We start from the raw sequence: 18,712 nt of genomic DNA, 5'->3' as shown, positions 1-18,712 counted from the left end.
TAAAGAGTTAAACGTGTCCCCTGCTGGTGTATTCTAGTTCAGTGTAATGCTGTCATGCATGTTTGTAAAGCCAACTATTTCATCCGTCTTAGCGAATCATCCGTTATGCTGATTATAGAGACGGTAAATCTAAAATGAATAGGCCTCTTTGAACTCAACACTTGAGGCAATTATTTCTGTTATTTCGGATGCATTTGATGTCAATGCCTCGCACATGGACTCAGAGGGACAAGCTGGACAGTGTCTCACTCTCATCCCTGCTCTGCTAAATAAAAAAAGAAGACGATAAACAACATTAGGAGGAACATAGCAAGGCAATCAGAGACGGCCAGCGTGTGTGAAGTGAGACAAATGGTGACATTTATGATTAAGAATCAACATTGGTGTCTCAGAGAGACGAACGCCACACGATACTGTTCCTCCACGATCGAGAACGACTCTGCTAAGCTGACAAACAAACCTCATCATTACAAGCTTGTTACAAGATTTGCAAAACACAAGTTTTCCATTTAAAAAGACACATGCTAATAATCTGCTCGTGAAATGAATAGAAAGCACTCGTTTAGTACATGGTTAAGAATAATTACAGTATATTTTGCATGGAGAAGAAAAAAAAAAGTTGTTTACTTCAAACATTCTTGACCCTGTGATTCACATAAATAAAAACATTAGTCACACAAATAAAGATCATAATTAATATAGTTTTTACATTCCACAATCGGTTAACACATTAACACAAAGAAGTTTTGTAATAATACGTTGACTTTTCAAGTTTTCATAATAACAATTACTATATATATATATTGTCAAGTTTCATCCATAATTACAGCACAAGAGCACAAAAGACGTAAATTAGAGACTCTTCAAATGAAAACTACACAAATAAGTGGCTTTTAAAAGGATCCCGCTCCCTGTATTCTTTCCACACTTTATTATTTTCATATGTAGACAATGAACAAGATTTACTCTTTGATTAATTTCAATTAATTCCCCATACAAGTGGAAAAAAAACAACGTTAATAATAACAATAATAATAATAATAACAATTTAATGCGACGCAAAGCCACTTTGTGGTTTGTTTTAAAACAGACATAATGCTCGTACAAATTTGTGATTTGTAATCTGGAATGAGGGATCAAATCATTTTCAGCCGCATTACAAGAGACAGTTAGTTCCTTGTCTCAGAGGCTGAAGTGTGAGCACATTCACTGTTGATTTCACACACACACACACACACACACACACGACTGAGTGAACAGACGAGATGATATGAAGTGATGAAGAGAAACGTGCAGTGATCTCATTAAAAACCTGTTGATTTCACTTCTCACTCAGAGTTCTCACCTCGCCTGCTCTTCCCTCGCTTCCAACTTTCTCCATGACAAGTACACAAATCCTATGTGCACACAAACACAGTGCTCATGGATGTCAAACACGAGGGTATACACACACACACACACACACACACACAGAGATAATGCAGATGGCTGAGCTTACTTATGACTCAGTAACACTGTAAAAGTCAGGCACAGACTTCTACACTTTAATAACAAGCCACAGTTTCAAACCACAACACACACACACACACTTCTTTTTGCATCATACTGAGGACACATCATAATGTGCATAATCCCTTAACCATAACCATCACAACTAAATACCTAACCCTTAACCTAAATCCAGGCCTTAACCCTGAAAAAACCTTGTAAAGTTGTGGGGCCCAGACAAAATGATGAGTTTGTATGTTTTTTTGGACCTTACAGGGATACAAATACAAGTAGCCAGACACACACACACACACATGCTTGTGCAGCCATTCTTCTTAGGACACTACATTGGCTTCAATTCATTTGGACAGCCTGCACAAAGGGTTACCACTAACCTTACCGATTTAAATTTAAATCTCAGCCACACAACCAGTTCCTCAGAAACAAGGTTTTGCTTCATTTGAACCAGGTTTAGGTCTACTGGTCCTGACAAGGTCAGCGTTAATACTAGACAAGGTCCTAAAGAGGTAACCAATACAAGTACACACACACACACACACACACACACACACACACACACTTCTATCTTCGTCAGAACACTTCTTGGCATAAGAATTCCCTTTCCTCTTGGCATAACCTTCCCCATTATAACCAAATGCCAAACTTAATCTAACTTTCACTTAAACCTATTTCTAACTCTAAAACCTAACCCTCAAATACACCAGAAAACACATGCCTCGCTCTGTAAGGTCAAAACTCAAACTGGTCCTCACAAAGATGGAGACAAATCTGACAGAGCACCAGGAGCGAGTAAGCTGCCATGGCTGTGGTGGAGCAGCCTCCCCACAGTCTGAATGAACTCTACCTTGAGAATGAAAGCACAGGTTTATTGTAACCAGGTCTAAGAAATCAAATCACTGCCTTTACGGTGTGTGCGACCCTGCACTTTACACACCTTTCTTTCCCTGGACGAGCATAGAACAAACATGTTAAAGATTTTTTAATGAATGAATCTGCTCTGTAATATCAGTTGACATGATCTATTAGCAATCTAGGTAGTTTATTACATAACACTTGTTCAATGAAGTGTGGTGGTACTGAAGCTCTACTTTTTCCCAAGTATGTTTTTTTATACCTTTGCATTTGTATGTAAGGTGTTTTTTTGGGTTGTTTCTTTTTGCCTTTCCATTATTGATAGTACCCGGTGCTTTTTGGGGACCTGTTCTGGCGAGGTCCCAACAGAGCGGAGGTTAAAATGTGTGTCGCCACAGGAAGCGTCATGTGCAGACGTCCCTCCATTGTTTGTGTGTTTGTGTCGCGTATAAAACAACGCTGCGGCAGTTTCACGCAGCCGTGCTGTGACGACCCCGCCCACGTTTAGCAGGTCCTATGAAGTAATGGAAAACAACGTGCCTCATACCAAGGTTAGTTTTGACTTTTTGTTTTTAAAATGAGTTAGTTTTAATACGTTTCTAGAGCGGGTTAGCTAGTTTTTATTAGTTTTAGGTTTTCTTTGTAACATGGAGAATTTGCCAGGTGCAAGATTCAAAAAGGTGATAATAAGGATTGTGTCTCAAATACAACCTTTCAAAATTGCCGGCAGAGAAAAAATAAATACACTTCCTATGAACCCAAAAGGGTTATGTATGAAATAAATATATAAAACTGAGCAAATTTTCGCTACAATTTTAGTTTGTTTTATAAACACCATTCAGTTTCATTTTTTTTTTTACTCTAGTTTTTATTTTTATTTTAGTTAACAAAAAATGTTTTTTTCAAATTTGGTTTTCGCTATTTCGTTTTTGTTAACTATAATAACCGATACCCAAACCGAGTAGAGCCGAGTATAGCACTAGAACTGGATAATGGAAACCATTAATTAACGGGGCTGCAGCAGCAAGGACTGAGTCACTGTCACCTGCGACCACAGCGATGGTTTTAGAGGTAAACACACAAAAAAACCCACAAATACAGGTCGAGTATCTGAATTATTAAATATGAAGTATTTGCTACTAAATGTCAACAGAAAATTGATGTCGAATATACTCGTAATTTACACCATTGAGTGAAATGTTTGGCACATACTCAGAAACAGACAATGGAAACATATTCTTAAGTCGTGCCCACACACACACACACACACACACACACACACACACACAGACACACATTATTGTGTCTTTCTCTTACACCTTCAATACATTTCCATCAGACCCTTCACACCTCTCCTTCTGGCTTTCTTTTCAGTGCCTCGCTGCCCTGTTTGGCGACCTCAGCCTCCTTCAGAGCGCTGATTACTGGTAACCATGGTGATGGCAGCTCAGGTCCAGGCCTCCTGACCTGGTTAAGGTGGCTGAGCGCAGTGTACAGGCCAGTGCTGATGCTGCCGTGGACGCCTGGCCCCTGCTGCTGCTGCTGCTGCTGCTGCTGCTGCTGCTCTGTGAAGTACATCTCCAGAGCTGTCGGGCTGCAGTGCTTCTGCTGTTACAACAGAAAGATGCATTTGTTTCAACGTGGGTGAAAACACACTGCGCTAGCATCAACAACCCAAATCTCTACCAGAGAGTCAACAAAGAGCGAGAGTCAAAACAAAACATCTATCACAAGACACATAATCATGAATGAATGATGAATATTTGGTCAGACATCAAAATGTTCCATCAATAACTACTAATTCAGAAAAACTGCTTTGTCTTTAAGCACAGCTGACTCATGGAGCACATTCTTCAATTAAGAACACATCCTCCCTTTAGACTTTTTAGAAATGATCTCATACCTTCCAATTTCAGGTTTTTTTTCTTGACTTTGTTTTTCAGTTTTAGGTCATATTTGATGTCATTTGTGGTCGTCAAATTGTTGCGTTTAAAAAAATCTTTTTTTTAATGAATTATTTGTTGTCTCTGTGTCTCTTTTGAATATTAAAAACTGTATATATTTACGTGTGTGTGTGTATATCTATCCAATCCAACTTTATTTATAAAGCACTTTAAAAGCAACAACAGCTGAAACAAAGTGTTGTACATCAGGGAGTTTGCCAAAAGACAGCAGTGCTGACACAGAATAACAATGTCTGAAAATCACGGCACTGAAACGTACTGTGAATATGGTGATTTAAAAGAAAACGCTGTTGTAGATTATCATCGACTAAAAAAAGACATTTAAGGACATGGAGGATTTTATGGGTGAAATGGTATTTCCAAAATGTCCAGATTTGCAGTATGTTTTTAAATGTCCCTATAATGGAAAATTGGCATGAACAGAAACTGTATCATCAAGTAAAGAAGTCAGCGATGCTGTGAAATGACACATTTTTACAGTATATGTAACACTATGTGGGTGAAACAAGTGTACACGATGCACAACAATTGTTGCTAAAAAAAAAAAAAAAAAAAAAAATCAGGTCAGAGAAGTAAAAATACTCCCTGGCAACACGGTTCATCTTTGTCCTGGTGCATAAATTAAGTTCAAGAACTCAAACAGACTCAGCCTGTTAAAGAGCCCACTGCCATGTGCTGCGCTCACACAGACAGGATCCACTACCTGACTGTCTCTCACAGAGAGCATGCTGCCCTGCATTCTTCATCCCTGACTCCAAAAAAACAAAAAACATTAACAGGAAGAAAAAAAAAAAAAGAAATGCTGAAAGCAACTGTAACCAGCAAAAACTTCAAAAGCTCTGCCGGAAGGTTTCCCCTGCTCCTCTTCCCTTCTTTGCTTCCCCCCTCACTGCTAAGCCTTTAATCACAGTTTAGTCACGCTCAGTCCTAATTAAAGACCCCTCTGATTCACAGGCAGGCGTCCCAATCTCTGCCTGAGCAGAAAGCAGACTCTCTCTCTCTCTCTCTCTCTGTCTTTCCAAATGTTCCTCTGTGAAACAGGCTCTTTAACTAACATGTGTGACAGCGGGTCCAGCACACTGTGTTTACAAGGGGTCATTTGGAGATAATGAAGTTGGTTCGTCCCAAATCTTTCTGAAATGACTGATTATGAAGCACCAGCTGAGCTACACTCTGTTTTCTTTGTGTGTGTCAGTTTGTTTGTTTGTTTGTTTGTTTGTTTGTTTGCTCCACAGATTCATTCTGCTTCACTAGAGGGAGAAGTAGCTAAGCAATACACAATATTTACATTTCCTTGCGTTTATTAAAGTGAACAAATCTATGGGATATTTAACATATTTCACATGTTGTGTGTGTGTTTGTGTACTTGTACTTGTATTTACTTGTATTTTTCAAGGTTTATATTTTAGAGTTAGAATTGGGTTGGGAATTGGGTTTAGGTTAGGTACTTATGGCATATTAGTTGCAATGGTTAAGTTTAGGGTAAGGGGCTAGGGATGCATTATGTCTATGAGGTATCCTCACTGACAAATAATTTAAAAAAAAAATTGTGTGTGTGTGTTTGTGTCTACCTTAAGGATAAATCCCTCTGGGCAGGTAAGTTGGTCATACCACATGGCCTTGTACATGAGCAGGAGGAGCAGGCTGGTCAAAAAGGCCAAAGTGATGAGGATCAAGCCTGTGATCTGGACAAAAAATAAACACATTAACAGATATACAGCATACTGTATACATATACGGTAAACCACTTAAGTAATGTCACTTAAAAGCTGACGTTTGTGATTTGTTTTAAAAAAAAACACTTGTTAATGTTAAATCCTCTGCATGCCCAGATAGAAGAAATAAATCTGGTGTAGTAAGCGACAACAAAAAGCTTACAAGGTTAGGTTACGCTGCATCTGATGTAACTGGAAAATAATAGAATAGAATAGAAGAATAAGACTAGACGAGACGAAAATGGCAAAATCCAGGCAGGTACAATTTTGAACTGAAGATGAGTTCTAATGAAATGACTGGTCATGTTTATTACTGTAGTATTGCGAGGGCTACGGTCATTATCATAAAGACAACTTTATGATTTATTAATGGATATAAGATGAAATTCAAAAAATAAGTTAAACGATGGTTTTAGTAACCAATTACACACAAGCGCTTTAAAAGAAAAGGCTGTCAATGTTCTCCATGAAAACGTGAAATCTTACACTTTCTGATTCTCCTAATGTCTGTGGATTTCATCCAATCCCTGCTGCTGTTATTGACACTGGAGTACCCAAAAACAAACAATGTTGGTGCAGATTTTCTGTTTTTCTTGTACCTTGGCTTTATCTGAAACGTCACTGTAGAAGTTAATGTTCAGCTTCCTGATGTTTGGCACGTACAGCTTGTTCTTATTCTTCTGCTGCAGCTGGTACTGCGTCGATGTCTTCACAATGATCTGTCAAGGAAAAGAATACACTGTCACTGTCAGAACTCCTAATTCAAAATTATGAGTGAAATATTACTTTATTCAATTTAGACAAGAGAACATCATTAACAGCTAATAACATTAATGTTTGATTTTGATGACTTGGTACTGTACATAATCTGCTACTGTGGATAAAGGAAAGTACAGTAAATGCAGCAGTGTTGTTCATGAGCACCAGTCGTTCCATTTAACGAGATCGGATTTTTTGTGTCACAGTTTTATGTCACGCTACATGACGTCTCCATGGACAAGGCCCACCATGGCTGTGGCAAAGATGTTTCAACGACTGATGAAGACAGTTGGTCGCAGCAATTGAAGCAGCTTCATGCGAAAAACAAGGAAATACTTAAATGGAATGGAAAAAACATGTTTCTATGTCTGTACATCATCCAGCGGAGGAGATTTAATCTGAAAAGGATAGACTTGTGTGCATGTGTTGAAATAAAACAAATGGATTTTTTTTATTATGTATATACATATATATATATATATATATATACATATATATTATATATATATATATATAATATATTTTTTTATTTAATTATCGCGTTTTTGAACAGTCTCAACACGGGCAGTCTCCGTGTGAAGACTGGAAAGGTTTCGTCACATTCAATTTCGTGATGATTGCCTCCAGTGAATTGTAAACTGTTGGTTGTGATGCATAGTATTTCAGCAGAAAACAAAGTGGGCTGGAACATAAACACACACCTAGCACAGGCTGTAATTACCTTGTCTGAGAATGGGTGCTGGAGCTGGTTGACCTCCAGGGGCGTAATGAGGGGGATGTTATCAAAGCCATCGTCCACAGATGGCTGTTTCTCCAGCTTCCCTGACAGATTGCTGCCTAGCTTCACCATGGCTGCCTGGAAATGACTGGACAGAGCTGGAAAGCAGGGATGGACAGACTGTGTGAGTTGAGGCCAAATATGACAGTGCTGCCAGAAGCTTGTATGGAGTTTCCTGCCAGGACATGGAGAAAGGTAAAGGAATCAAACATGAGAATCAAAGAAAAAACATTCATATACATTTTTGGCCATCTTTGGAGCATATTTCCTGAGATGGTAACATTAAAGGAATACTTCATGAAGAATAGGGGCAGTATTTTTGAAGAATTGTGCTTCCCAATATCGGAAATATCAGCATTCTTTTTTTGTTACATGCCCACCAGTGACACTTGGTCCAAGGCTCGAAACTGCAACACCAATTCCGCACTTTTTAAACCCACTTGTAGGGGTCAACAGTGTCCACCATCTTTGCTAACAGGACCAAGTGTCACTATTGTATGTTGGCCTTATTTCTCTGTTTCTACTGGACAGGTAGGTTCACTTTATGTCTTTGTGATCTTTTGAGAGTATTTGTTGTTTTTCGGCATCACGTTGTCATTTGAACAATTATCCCAAGAAAGTTAGCATCATCGAAAAGTACCGAAAGTTACCGATGCTGTACAGTGCTTGTGAATCCGTGTTTCATTGCGTGTTCCCGTGCTCTGGAGGCGTGACTTTGGAGGGAAGTCTGATTAAAGTGGCTTGGACTTTCAAATTTAAAATGTAGCCTCCAACAGGATCTCCAACCCTACCTTTAACCTCTGCATGTTTTAGGACTGTGGGAGGAAACCGGAGAAAACCCACGCGGTCAAATCACGTTACCCTAGTTTTTTTGCTGTAAGGCAACAGTGTAAGCCACTATTGCACCAAGTGGCCATTAGCCTATTAGGGGTTTCTATTATTTGCATTGTTTGAACACTTAATGTTTCGTATAAATTAAATATATGAGAAGGAGTGTTTTTAATTTTGAACTTTGAATGACAAGTGTGTAAGAGTTAGCAGTTAGGTTGCAGAATGTAACAGACGGAGAACTCCTCCGCTCACCCCTCTCTTTCTCAAGCACATCAGGGAACACAGGTGGCCGTCGTGTACCAGAAATGATGTCAATCATCATTTCCACATTTAGCATCCACTTCAAAATGCAAAAACACAGACAGATTCAGGCAATTTTGTTTGTCTGGGCTACAGGAGAATTGCCTAAAACACATAGGAAAGGTTTTCATTTCAAAGCAATTATACACTTACACAAACAGACTTATGGGTAGTATAAAACAACAACAACAACAAAAACACCCTCCTAAATGGTAAGGTGAGAGGTGGATTATGGTATGTGATAGCCGAGCCAGACAATGAATAACTACCCAGTTCATAATTCGATGAGCTAAGGACTTCCACTAAATATCTGTGTTTGCGGCCTGACTCACAGGAAAGCGTGTTGTTTTCCTGTTTATCAAACCCACTGTTCAAGAGTAAACATGTTTCATAACCACTCATGTATGATTCATCTTGTGTAACCCTGCTCCATCTTGCAGGTCCTGTGTGTAAGACATGTCTGAACGCCCCGGGTCTGCTCTGAACGCCTCTCTGCTCCAATAATACTTCTGTTTTGTTCATCTACAATTGGAGGGAAGAGGTGAGGAGCCACTTATCTCATTCACACAGTGCAACACAACACCTTCCCCCAGCTGAAGACCCCACAGGCCCAGTGACGCCAATGACTCACAAGGATGACACACACACACACGCAGGAGCCGAAGAGCTACAGTCTTTATGCTACAGGAGAAATTCCTGGTGCACAGCGATGATTATAATAAGGATTGCAGGATTATTAGTAAAAGCCGTGTATGTATGTACAGAGTAGTCCATACTGTATCATTTATGTTATCTTATTTTGTGTAATCCGTAAATGTTACACTTTTCAGAGATGTGCGAGCAGCTTGTGTTGGGTAAAATGCAAAGCACATTCACAGAATACATTACTTATTGTCCTCGGCGTCCTTGGTGAGTGGGCGGTCAAAGTGGTCATCTGTACAGACCACTATCTTTCCTCACCACAGTTGTAGTGTGGGTACGATGAATCATCCTCAATCTGTGATTTACAAATGAGGCACAACACCCGGTCGACATGGTAATGACGACCTGCTGAGCCTCAAACTGAATATCACAAAGTGAAAGATGGGTGAATTCAATTCATTTGAACGTGGCATTATGATTTTTGGTGCCAGATGGGCTGGTGCGAGGCTTTCTTTTTCGGATCTACTGGGATTTTAACGCGTAACCGTCTTAAAGGTTTCCAGAGAACGGTCTGAAAAGAGCCTTGCTGATGCCAAAGATCATAGGAGAATGGCCAGACTGTTTTGAAATGATAGAGAGATTACAGTAACTCAAATTACCACTTTTTTACAAGCAAGGTATGCAGGAGATCTGCTCTGAAAGCATAACACGTCAAACCTTGAAGCAGATGGGCTACAGCAAGAGGACCATACTGCCACTTTATTAGGTGTTCCGTGCGCTTATATATAAGTATTTCATATCCAAGTGCTGTAAGGTTATTATTATCATCACAACCATGGCCTGATTTCCTTGTTTCATTCATCTTCATACCTTTTAAAGACAGTACATGCCTCGAGAAACGGGGCAGCAGCGAGGGCACAGCTTTGTTAGAGGTGAGTACAGGCTCTGTTATGAATGAGGGAAGCGTGAGCTGTGTGCAGTCTGCTCTTCTCAACTTCTTCACGGTTCACCGGTCATGCATATCTGAACTTGCTGCATTGAGGACCGCTGCGACAGGATGTGCAGGCTGTGTCAGCAGGAGAATCAGACGCAGCAGCTACACATGGAACAGATACTGTGCACCACTGAGACTCGTAAAAAAAACAACTATTTTCCATATTATTACAGCTCTACTGTAAATATGTGTTTGGAGGAAGCCTTTTGGGGATTGATTTCCGGTCTCACACTCAATCAAAGCAACTTAAACCACTGAATGGAAAACATAAAATGATGTTCGTATTAGATATGTTATAAAAGAGTACAACAGTTCAGATTGTCAGTTAGTATCTAAAACACTGACATGACGGTGAGTTGCTTGCCTGTAATCTCTGTATTCACTGAAGCAAGCAACCTGCAGTAAATCACTTAAACGCATCATGTCAAGAAACAGACACACTGTGACATAACATAATCCGCAGCTGTCTGCGCTCAATTCAAACCCGCAAACACGCCTGTGTCTGTGTATACACACACACACACACACACAAATAAACCAGGAGAGCACTGGTGTGAAAAAGAGAGGGAAATAAACTTACTGTGGTCGTGTTTCTGTGCTCTCCGCTCGCCTGTGGATGGTCGGACCTCACTGATGCTGCTGACGGGGACTCGGCGTGAGCGCCGGTTGCCGTGGTGATGTGTGATTCACGGCAGCACTGCGCATGTAACGAGGCTGGAGCGAAGCGGCTGCGTCCTCCGGTGGAAAGTGGCAGAGCAGTGAGTGACGCTCAGCATCTCCACGCGACGCGACGCGACGCGACCGCGGGCAAAGAGCGTGAAAAAAATGCTTATTTATTGTTGCTCATCTAAGTGTCACTGAGGACATTAACCGTGTGTTAATGTCTTTGAACGCATCACTCAAAAAAAAGGAAGAATAAAAAAAAGATACGTTATGAAACCGCAGCTTTAGCAGCAAAAGCATTCAAGTGGTGAAATGAAATAAATAATAAGTTATAATTAGCACATATTTAAAAACAATAGAAAATACTTCTGACGAAAGACGCCAGCACAGATTAAAAATAATCTGACTGTCTGGCTGTGCTTGGAAGTTGGAAATAGTTTTGGGATGTTTTGGTGTAGGTCTGTGCTCTCGTTTTTGGGGGGCAAAGTGTTTCCTTTTCTACTCTCTTACTTGTTGTTTCTACTTATACTAAACAAAAATGTTCCTTTTATACTTTATTTAAGTCCTTCTATCTGAGCACTATATGTACATAATTAATAAATCATTTAGAACACATAATAATGTCGCTAAAATGGTATTTTCATTGGTTAGTGTCTATTTTCTTTGTATATTAGTGTAATTACCGTGTCAACAGAGGTTATATTTGTTGACAAATACAATAATAAAAACAGCACAGCTCCATTTAAGTAATACATGTTAAAATAGGGTTCATGAAAAGTATTATTACACATTTATACACATACAATAAATATATATATTTTACTAAAATTAAATTTTTAGGTCAAACCTTCTAACAGTGCAATGGTGAGTCAAATTGAGTGATCCATAAATAAATGTGACACAAAGGGGCCATTATGTACATTGAGTACGTTTTAAATAGCATTTTGCTGCAAATATCTCAGATCTTGTACAAAGAAGAACTTTGAAATGCAGTGTATATATAAAATTTTCCCAGAATTTTATTCTGAGTTATTGCTACTTTTCCACCACCTGATGCTTCAGTTGACTGAAATATTGGCATTCAATGTTAATATATATTTTTAAAGGTGGGACCTTCAGGTATAAAGAAAAAAAAACATTTTAGGGAATCTTGATTTACATTTATTGGGGGTTACATTTAGGCCAACTAACCTGTCACTTCAGTTGAAAGGTTTGAAAACAAGAGTTTGTGATGTTTTTGGTTATTGACTTTCGAACCAGAGTGAGTGAGAATTACACGCAGCATTTTAATGCATGTTGGAGTGAGAAAGACAGATATTTCTGCATATGTGAGTAGAGGAAAAGTCTGTGTTTGCAAGAGAAAGAAGAGAGTGGTGTGCTAAGAGAATGAGTGGGAAGCAGGAGCCAGCGTCGTCTGCAGATTTAGATCAACCTTTTCATGGAAAGAGGACGCATGCTGTTTTCCTCTTTGGCCATGACTGACTGTATAAATTCATTATGCCTTTAGGAAAGCACTCGTCCAAAAATCGGCACTGAAACCCCCTGTGACCCCCTGCCAACCCATCAATTGGGCCTACATTTATTATTTTGACCTTTCCCTTTGCAGGGGGAGAGACATCAAAGTGGATCCTCGACTCGTTCCTCAGTGAGGAGACGGAGGTGTCATCCTCACAGTGTGAGAGACAGACTGCTGGCCTGCGCTGGTTTTGTTGTCAATGAAGGAGAGAGACGGAGTCTGGGTCAACGTAATTAAAATGAGAATCAGTTAGGGCCACAGTATACCGAGGGGGAAAAAAATAACTGGGTGAAACCAGGCATGTTAATATATGTGAAGGGGCACATGTATATAGACTTCCTTGAGAATTTATAAAAAAAAGAAAAAAAAAGGTTTTACTGGGAAGGACTGACGAAAACATTTGTGTTTTTGTACAGGTTCCCACAAGCCCAACTGTTTTTTTTTTTTAAAGGTCACATGATAGTTTAAAATGTCACAGACAAGAAGTTTTGTCTCTCACAAAACACAGAAATCCAATTAAAATGGACCCTTCAATCAATTTGACTAATCACAAATGTCCAATTTTGGCATTTATATTAAATATGTCCATATAAGAAGCCTCGATTATACATTTTAAGTGAATTTACTTGCTTTACTCATGTAAGAGGTAAGCTCTCAAAATAAAAGAAAAGAGGGACAGACAGTTATTTATGTGGCCTCTATGAGACACTGTGTCTAATCAAACATTTTCTCTACAGTTTGTAGTGTTTTGTCACAGCTGTTTATTTAGGTCAACAAATTGTTTGTGAAAAAAGAACCATCGTTTACAAAAGCCAACACAAATGTACTTATTTTTTAAAAACAATTCATGTACGTTTGAAGTTAAATATACAGAGTGCTAAAGAAAGAATTAGGTAACTTAATATTTTTTAGACCACATAGAAGACGTGATGTCAGTGAATTACACTATAAATGAAGGTAACCTGACATTGGGATACATAAAACACTGGAGCAGGAATAATCCTGTCCCTGGACTGTCCACTCAGCTCTCCTCTGTCGTTCACTCTTCAATCTCCTCCTCTCTCAACAAAGCGCTGACCATATTTTCCCCTGCCCGACTGTGGAACCCATCATCTAAACAACATCTTCCTCCTCCCACTGAACAATGTCACTTCTTAAAGTATCCCAAGTGTCTTTCCCAACACGATGAGAAAAAATGAATTTGTCATTTATGCAACAGTTCTCTCTCTCTCTCACTCACACACATACACACACAGTCAATGAGCTAAAAGCTTGGAATAAAAGTTGTATGTATTCCAAGTTATTGTCATGGTCTTTTTTTTTTCATTATGCTGAACAGTGCAAAATAAAAGGCTTGTATTATTTGGTTCTAAACATTTTTAACAAATAGTTATTCACACACAATGATTTACCTCTAAACTTGTTTTTATCACACTTTACGTTTACAGGGGTCAATTTCATAGATGGTTCTGATTGGAATATGATTTTAGTCAAAGGGGTTGTCCACTGCTCCAAAAACATGTCATCAAATAAAAATCTGGTTAAAGGTCATAGGTCAGCCTTTACAGACCGTCTATGAAATAGCCTACAATAACAATATACAGCACTAACAGCATTGTCAGTGATCCTAATCTTGTTAGAATAAAAATACAGGGTATTTATTGGATTTAAGAGGATCAGATTGAAGCCCATTTTTCGAAAACTTCATGAAAAACTGAAATCAATGTTCAATATATGGTGGAATTATTTTTTTATGATCAATCTATCTATCAACTGGTTGTAATTGATGTCATAATCAGATTAGCAGTTGCTGATTGTATCTTGGACAAGTAAATCTCACTGATAAAAAGTCATTGCAAGTACTTTGTATCAGTAAATTGCAACAGGCAATTTGAGAGACACAAAAATATGTTGGGAAAGAAAAAAAAAACAGAGGAATTAAAAAAAATAAATATACAAATCTGTCACCGATTACCCTCACAAACATTATGAAAATGTAACTCCACTTGTCTAAACTAATTTGCTACGTCTCAAATACTTTACCAACGAGGCCATCTAGTGTCCGATTCTCTGAATATCAACTCTATCAAGATAAGGTGGAGCCCACGAGACATGCATGAACCAACAAGCAAATTAGTGATCAGATTCTTTTTCATCTTTCCACCACTTCTTAAAGGTTCAGTGTGAAAAACGTAGTGCATGTTGTGTTTAGTTTTTCCACTGTAGGCTATTGTCAAAACATAGTGATCCAAATGTCCGGCCTTCATATAGGCTCTGATATAAATATGAAAGCTCATTCTGGGGTAATAAAAAGCAATAATTCATACTACAAGGTGATTGTACACTTAAGTACAGTTACTATAGCTTTAATTTCACCCAAATTCCACACCACACCTTTAAAAATAAATACATCCACTTGTTAAAAACCTGGGTATGTTTATGTCCATTTTAAAGATTCAGTTTACTTGTAATTTTCCTTTTGTGCCAATATATAAAAGAAAAATGAAACGATCTTCCTGCAAGCCAAGAGAAATGCAAGAAAAAGGGATAAAAATAACACAAGCAAACTAACACTAAAGTTGAAGACTGTGTGGATACCACAGGGGCCTGTTCACACCTTGTAATAATCTGATAACACAATAATCCCCAGTGAATTCTACGCAAAGGTGTGAATAAAAACAAATTCACAACAACACATGATGCAACAAATGCTCACTTTGCCCATGTGTGAACACTGTACGTCTGCTGCATGTGGAAAGTTTGAGTCACAAGCAAAGTGAATATGAGAAAAAGAAGAAAGATGTGCCGCTTTCTTTGATTTAAAAGTATCCAATTGGTATTGGACCAATAGTTTCAAATGAGTTTATAACTGACATTTATTGATCTTCTCGCTGACGACTAGGGGTGGGTTTCAAGAACCTGTCATTGGTCAATACCTAAATATCGATAAGTGTCTGGACAAACAGTTGGAATTTGTCACCTTTTTCTAACTTCCCAACCATCCAATGACGTTGCTAGTAGCAGGCAATTATGGTGTATTTTTTGTTATGATTTTGTAAGATCACGTTAAATGTAGGGCCACACGGTGATGTAGTGGTTAGCACTCTCGCCTTGCAGCGAGAAGACCCGGGTTCGAGCCCCGGTTGGAACAAGGGCCTTTCAGCATGGAGTTTGCATGTTCTCCCCGTGTGTGCGTGGGTTCTCTCCGGGTACTCCGGCTTCCTCCCACAGTCCAAAAACATGCAATGTGGGGATAGGTAAATTGGACACTCCAAATTGACCATAGGAGTGAGTGTGAGAGTGAATGGTTGTTTGTCTCTATCTGTGTGTGGCCCTGCGATGGACTGGCGAACTGTCCAGGGTGTACCCCGCCTATCGCCCGATGTAGCTGAGATTGGCACAGCACCCCCCGCGACCCTCTGGTTGAGGATAAAGCGGTAGATGATGATGATGACTGACGTTAAATGTAGGAACAAGCAGTGACACCATTATTATTATTATTTTTATTAATAACAATAATAATACTAATAATAATAATAATACGTTTTATGTATAAGTGCCTCGCAAAACTCTTAAGGTCAACTTACATCACAAAAGTAAAGTTAAATCAAACAAAGCTAAGATATAAACAGACAAGATTAGACACATTTACAAAGTAATACAAAAAAATAAAAATATGGGTGACATGTCATACGTAAAAAGGTTGTGAGTAAAGAAATATCAAAGTCTATAAACACAGCTGCTGATGAATGACGCAAACACTCGCTTCGGTTAAATGTGGTGCTACTTTTAGCATCACTAAATAATAATAAAAAAATAGTTGAGGCTTTTCACATCTGTTCAGGTCATGTCAACATTTCTTTTACCAAATTATAGAGTAGTACCAATATGAGTTTCACCGGTATTGGTATTGGTATCAATAAGCAGTCAGTACCAGTATTTATAAATCCTAACATTACCCAACCACGCTCGTACTAAGAAGTAAAGGATCTACCACTATAGGGCCAAGGTTTTTCATTATCTAAACTCTATTAAAACAAATAATTGTACACAGCTGCAGAAGCACACAAACCCTTGGCTGATGGCAAAATATTTATACAGAAGTTGATGTGATACAAGTGAGTTTGTAAAGGAATAAAACTAGTTTGACTTTATAAAAGCCATCAAGGCTTAAGTTTCACTCATCACTCCACACTGTCAAACAGATCACAGTTCCATTTAGCTTCCTCATGTTCACGGTGCATGCCACACTGTCCTGACTTACATGAAATTACCAGAGCCAAAGTTAAATAAACTGACAAAGAGCGGAATCTCCACAAATAGATGATGGGCCATTTGCACAGCAGCCATTTTGAGAGGAAACTCACAGGTGTTAAGAGTAAAAATAATGATAGTTGCCTTTTAACTCAAATAAATCACGTTGTTTAAATAAAATGCTTTTATTTTCTTACCCTGAGCATGTTCACATCAGTAGGTTTTTACAGACTGGCAAGTCAATAGCCAACTGGAACCACAAGTATTTGGTATGAGTAAATAAACAATCCAATCAAAGTTGCTGACTTTGTTGTTTACTCATTACCTATGCCAAGGACATGGATACAATTCACCACTTGACTGGAAACTGAGCAGCCTCGGTGTAGTTTTACACTCTCTGATTGCTGCACTGTGCACATGAAGGGATTCGCTCTACGTCGAGACAGACGGAAGCAACGGAGACATCGAGCTAATAGAGTGAGACGGCTAAAAACAGGTTGGCGTACAAGTGAAAACAGAAAGAAGCACAAACAAAACGTTTTAAGTACTGAATTCTACAACTCGCAAAACCCGGATATTCAGCAGTTTGACAGGATAAATAAATTAATTAATAAAAGCTTTACGAATGCTTCGTCTCGCACCCACCCACCCCTGAGCTGCCAGTATATACACACAAACGCTCCCTCAGCCCATTTTCAGATGAAGGATACATACAAATAATGTTACATTGTTTCTGTTCAATCATCATCCATCTTCTACCGCTGTATCCTTCACACAAGGATCACTGGTGCCAATCTCAGCTGACATAGGGGGAAAAGCAGGTTACAGATTGCTAGTCCATCACAGGGCCACATAGAGACAAACAACCATCCACTCTCACAACTACAGTCAATTTAGAGTGTCCAATTAACATATATTTCATGTTGTTGGACTGTGGGAGGAAACCAGAGAACCCGGAGAAAACCCACACACACGGGGAGAACATGCAAACTTCACTCCCGTGTTCCAACCGGGTCAAGAACCTGGGTCTTCTTGCTGCAAAGGCAAGAGTGCTAAACCACTACACCAACCCTGTTCAACAACACTAAACAGAAATGATGCACTGCAGCTTTAACCCCTCTCAGTTTTTAAATACCTGGGCATAGAGATTGACTCTTCCCTGTTGAATCTGTTTTTAGGAAAGCACAACAAGGCCTCCACCCACTGAGGAAACTGCTGACTTTTAATGTCAGCGCACACATTTTTAACTCTGGTTTACACTTCACGCATTGAATCCATCCTCACGTTTAACATTACATCCTGGTACGGCTCCCTCTCCACCAAAAATAAAACTCAACTCGCCCACAAAGTTAATCAGGCCAGCAAAATCACAGGTTCACCACAAGCACAACTCTCTGAACTATGTCAGCGCTCTGTGGTCAAGAAAGCCACCCCCCCATCACTCCTTTCAGTTACTGCCACCAGGCAGACGCTATAAAGTCCCACTGCCCGTAAAAACATTTACAAAAAGTTATATCTAGATCTATCTATCTATCTATCTATCTAAACAACAAAAGATCCCATACTTGATTTACCAACATCAGTGTTGTAATACGATCAAAAGGGAAATTTGTGTCAAACTTGAGATGACAAAAACTTTTTTCCATCAGTTGTCTAAACCCATGTTGCATCACACAGTACAGGCTGGGTGTGTGGCAAAAACAAGGGAGAGGTTATGACAAGAAGATGGAGGGAAACAAACAAAGAAGTAGACTAGAGGGAGGCGAGTGGAAAAATTGAAGTAGAAAGGGCGTAGCAGAGAGGGATGAAGAGGGGCTGAGGAGGAGCAGGGAGCGATCTCAAAGAGATAAATGAGCTAAACCATCCGATCAGACAGCAGCTTGAGCTTGGCCGTTTCAGGTCGCCACCACCACCACCTCTCCATAGCACCACATG

General features: G+C 39.2%; 1 protein-coding gene across 3 annotated transcripts; it reads right to left on the bottom strand.

The window, feature by feature from the left end:
- Positions 1–338: 338 nt before the first annotated feature.
- On the bottom strand, positions 339–11,124 carry caly (calcyon neuron-specific vesicular protein). 3 transcript variants are annotated; one of them, XM_058641345.1, is made up of 5 exons: positions 10,925–11,124; positions 7,521–7,752; positions 6,640–6,759; positions 5,897–6,010; positions 339–3,966 (listed from the first exon to the last, which is right to left on the bottom strand). In XM_058641345.1, the coding sequence occupies exons 2-5, from the start codon at positions 7,647–7,649 to the stop codon at positions 3,706–3,708; spliced, it is 624 nt and encodes a 207-aa protein (XP_058497328.1). In that variant the 5' UTR covers positions 7,650–7,752; positions 10,925–11,124; the 3' UTR covers positions 339–3,705. The 3 variants fall into 3 exon arrangements, with proteins under 3 accessions (XP_058497328.1, XP_058497326.1, XP_058497327.1); XM_058641343.1 differs by having other exon boundaries at positions 339–3,969; positions 10,925–11,120; XM_058641344.1 differs by having other exon boundaries at positions 339–3,969; positions 7,521–7,675; positions 10,925–11,119.
- Positions 11,125–18,712: the final 7,588 nt, after the last annotated feature.

This window comes from Solea solea, chromosome 10, assembly GCF_958295425.1.
Source record: "Solea solea chromosome 10, fSolSol10.1, whole genome shotgun sequence".
Taxonomy (NCBI): Eukaryota; Metazoa; Chordata; class Actinopteri; order Pleuronectiformes; family Soleidae; genus Solea; species Solea solea.
Note: the sequence above shows the minus strand (reverse complement) of the source record. Positions and strands in the feature narration are given on the sequence as shown.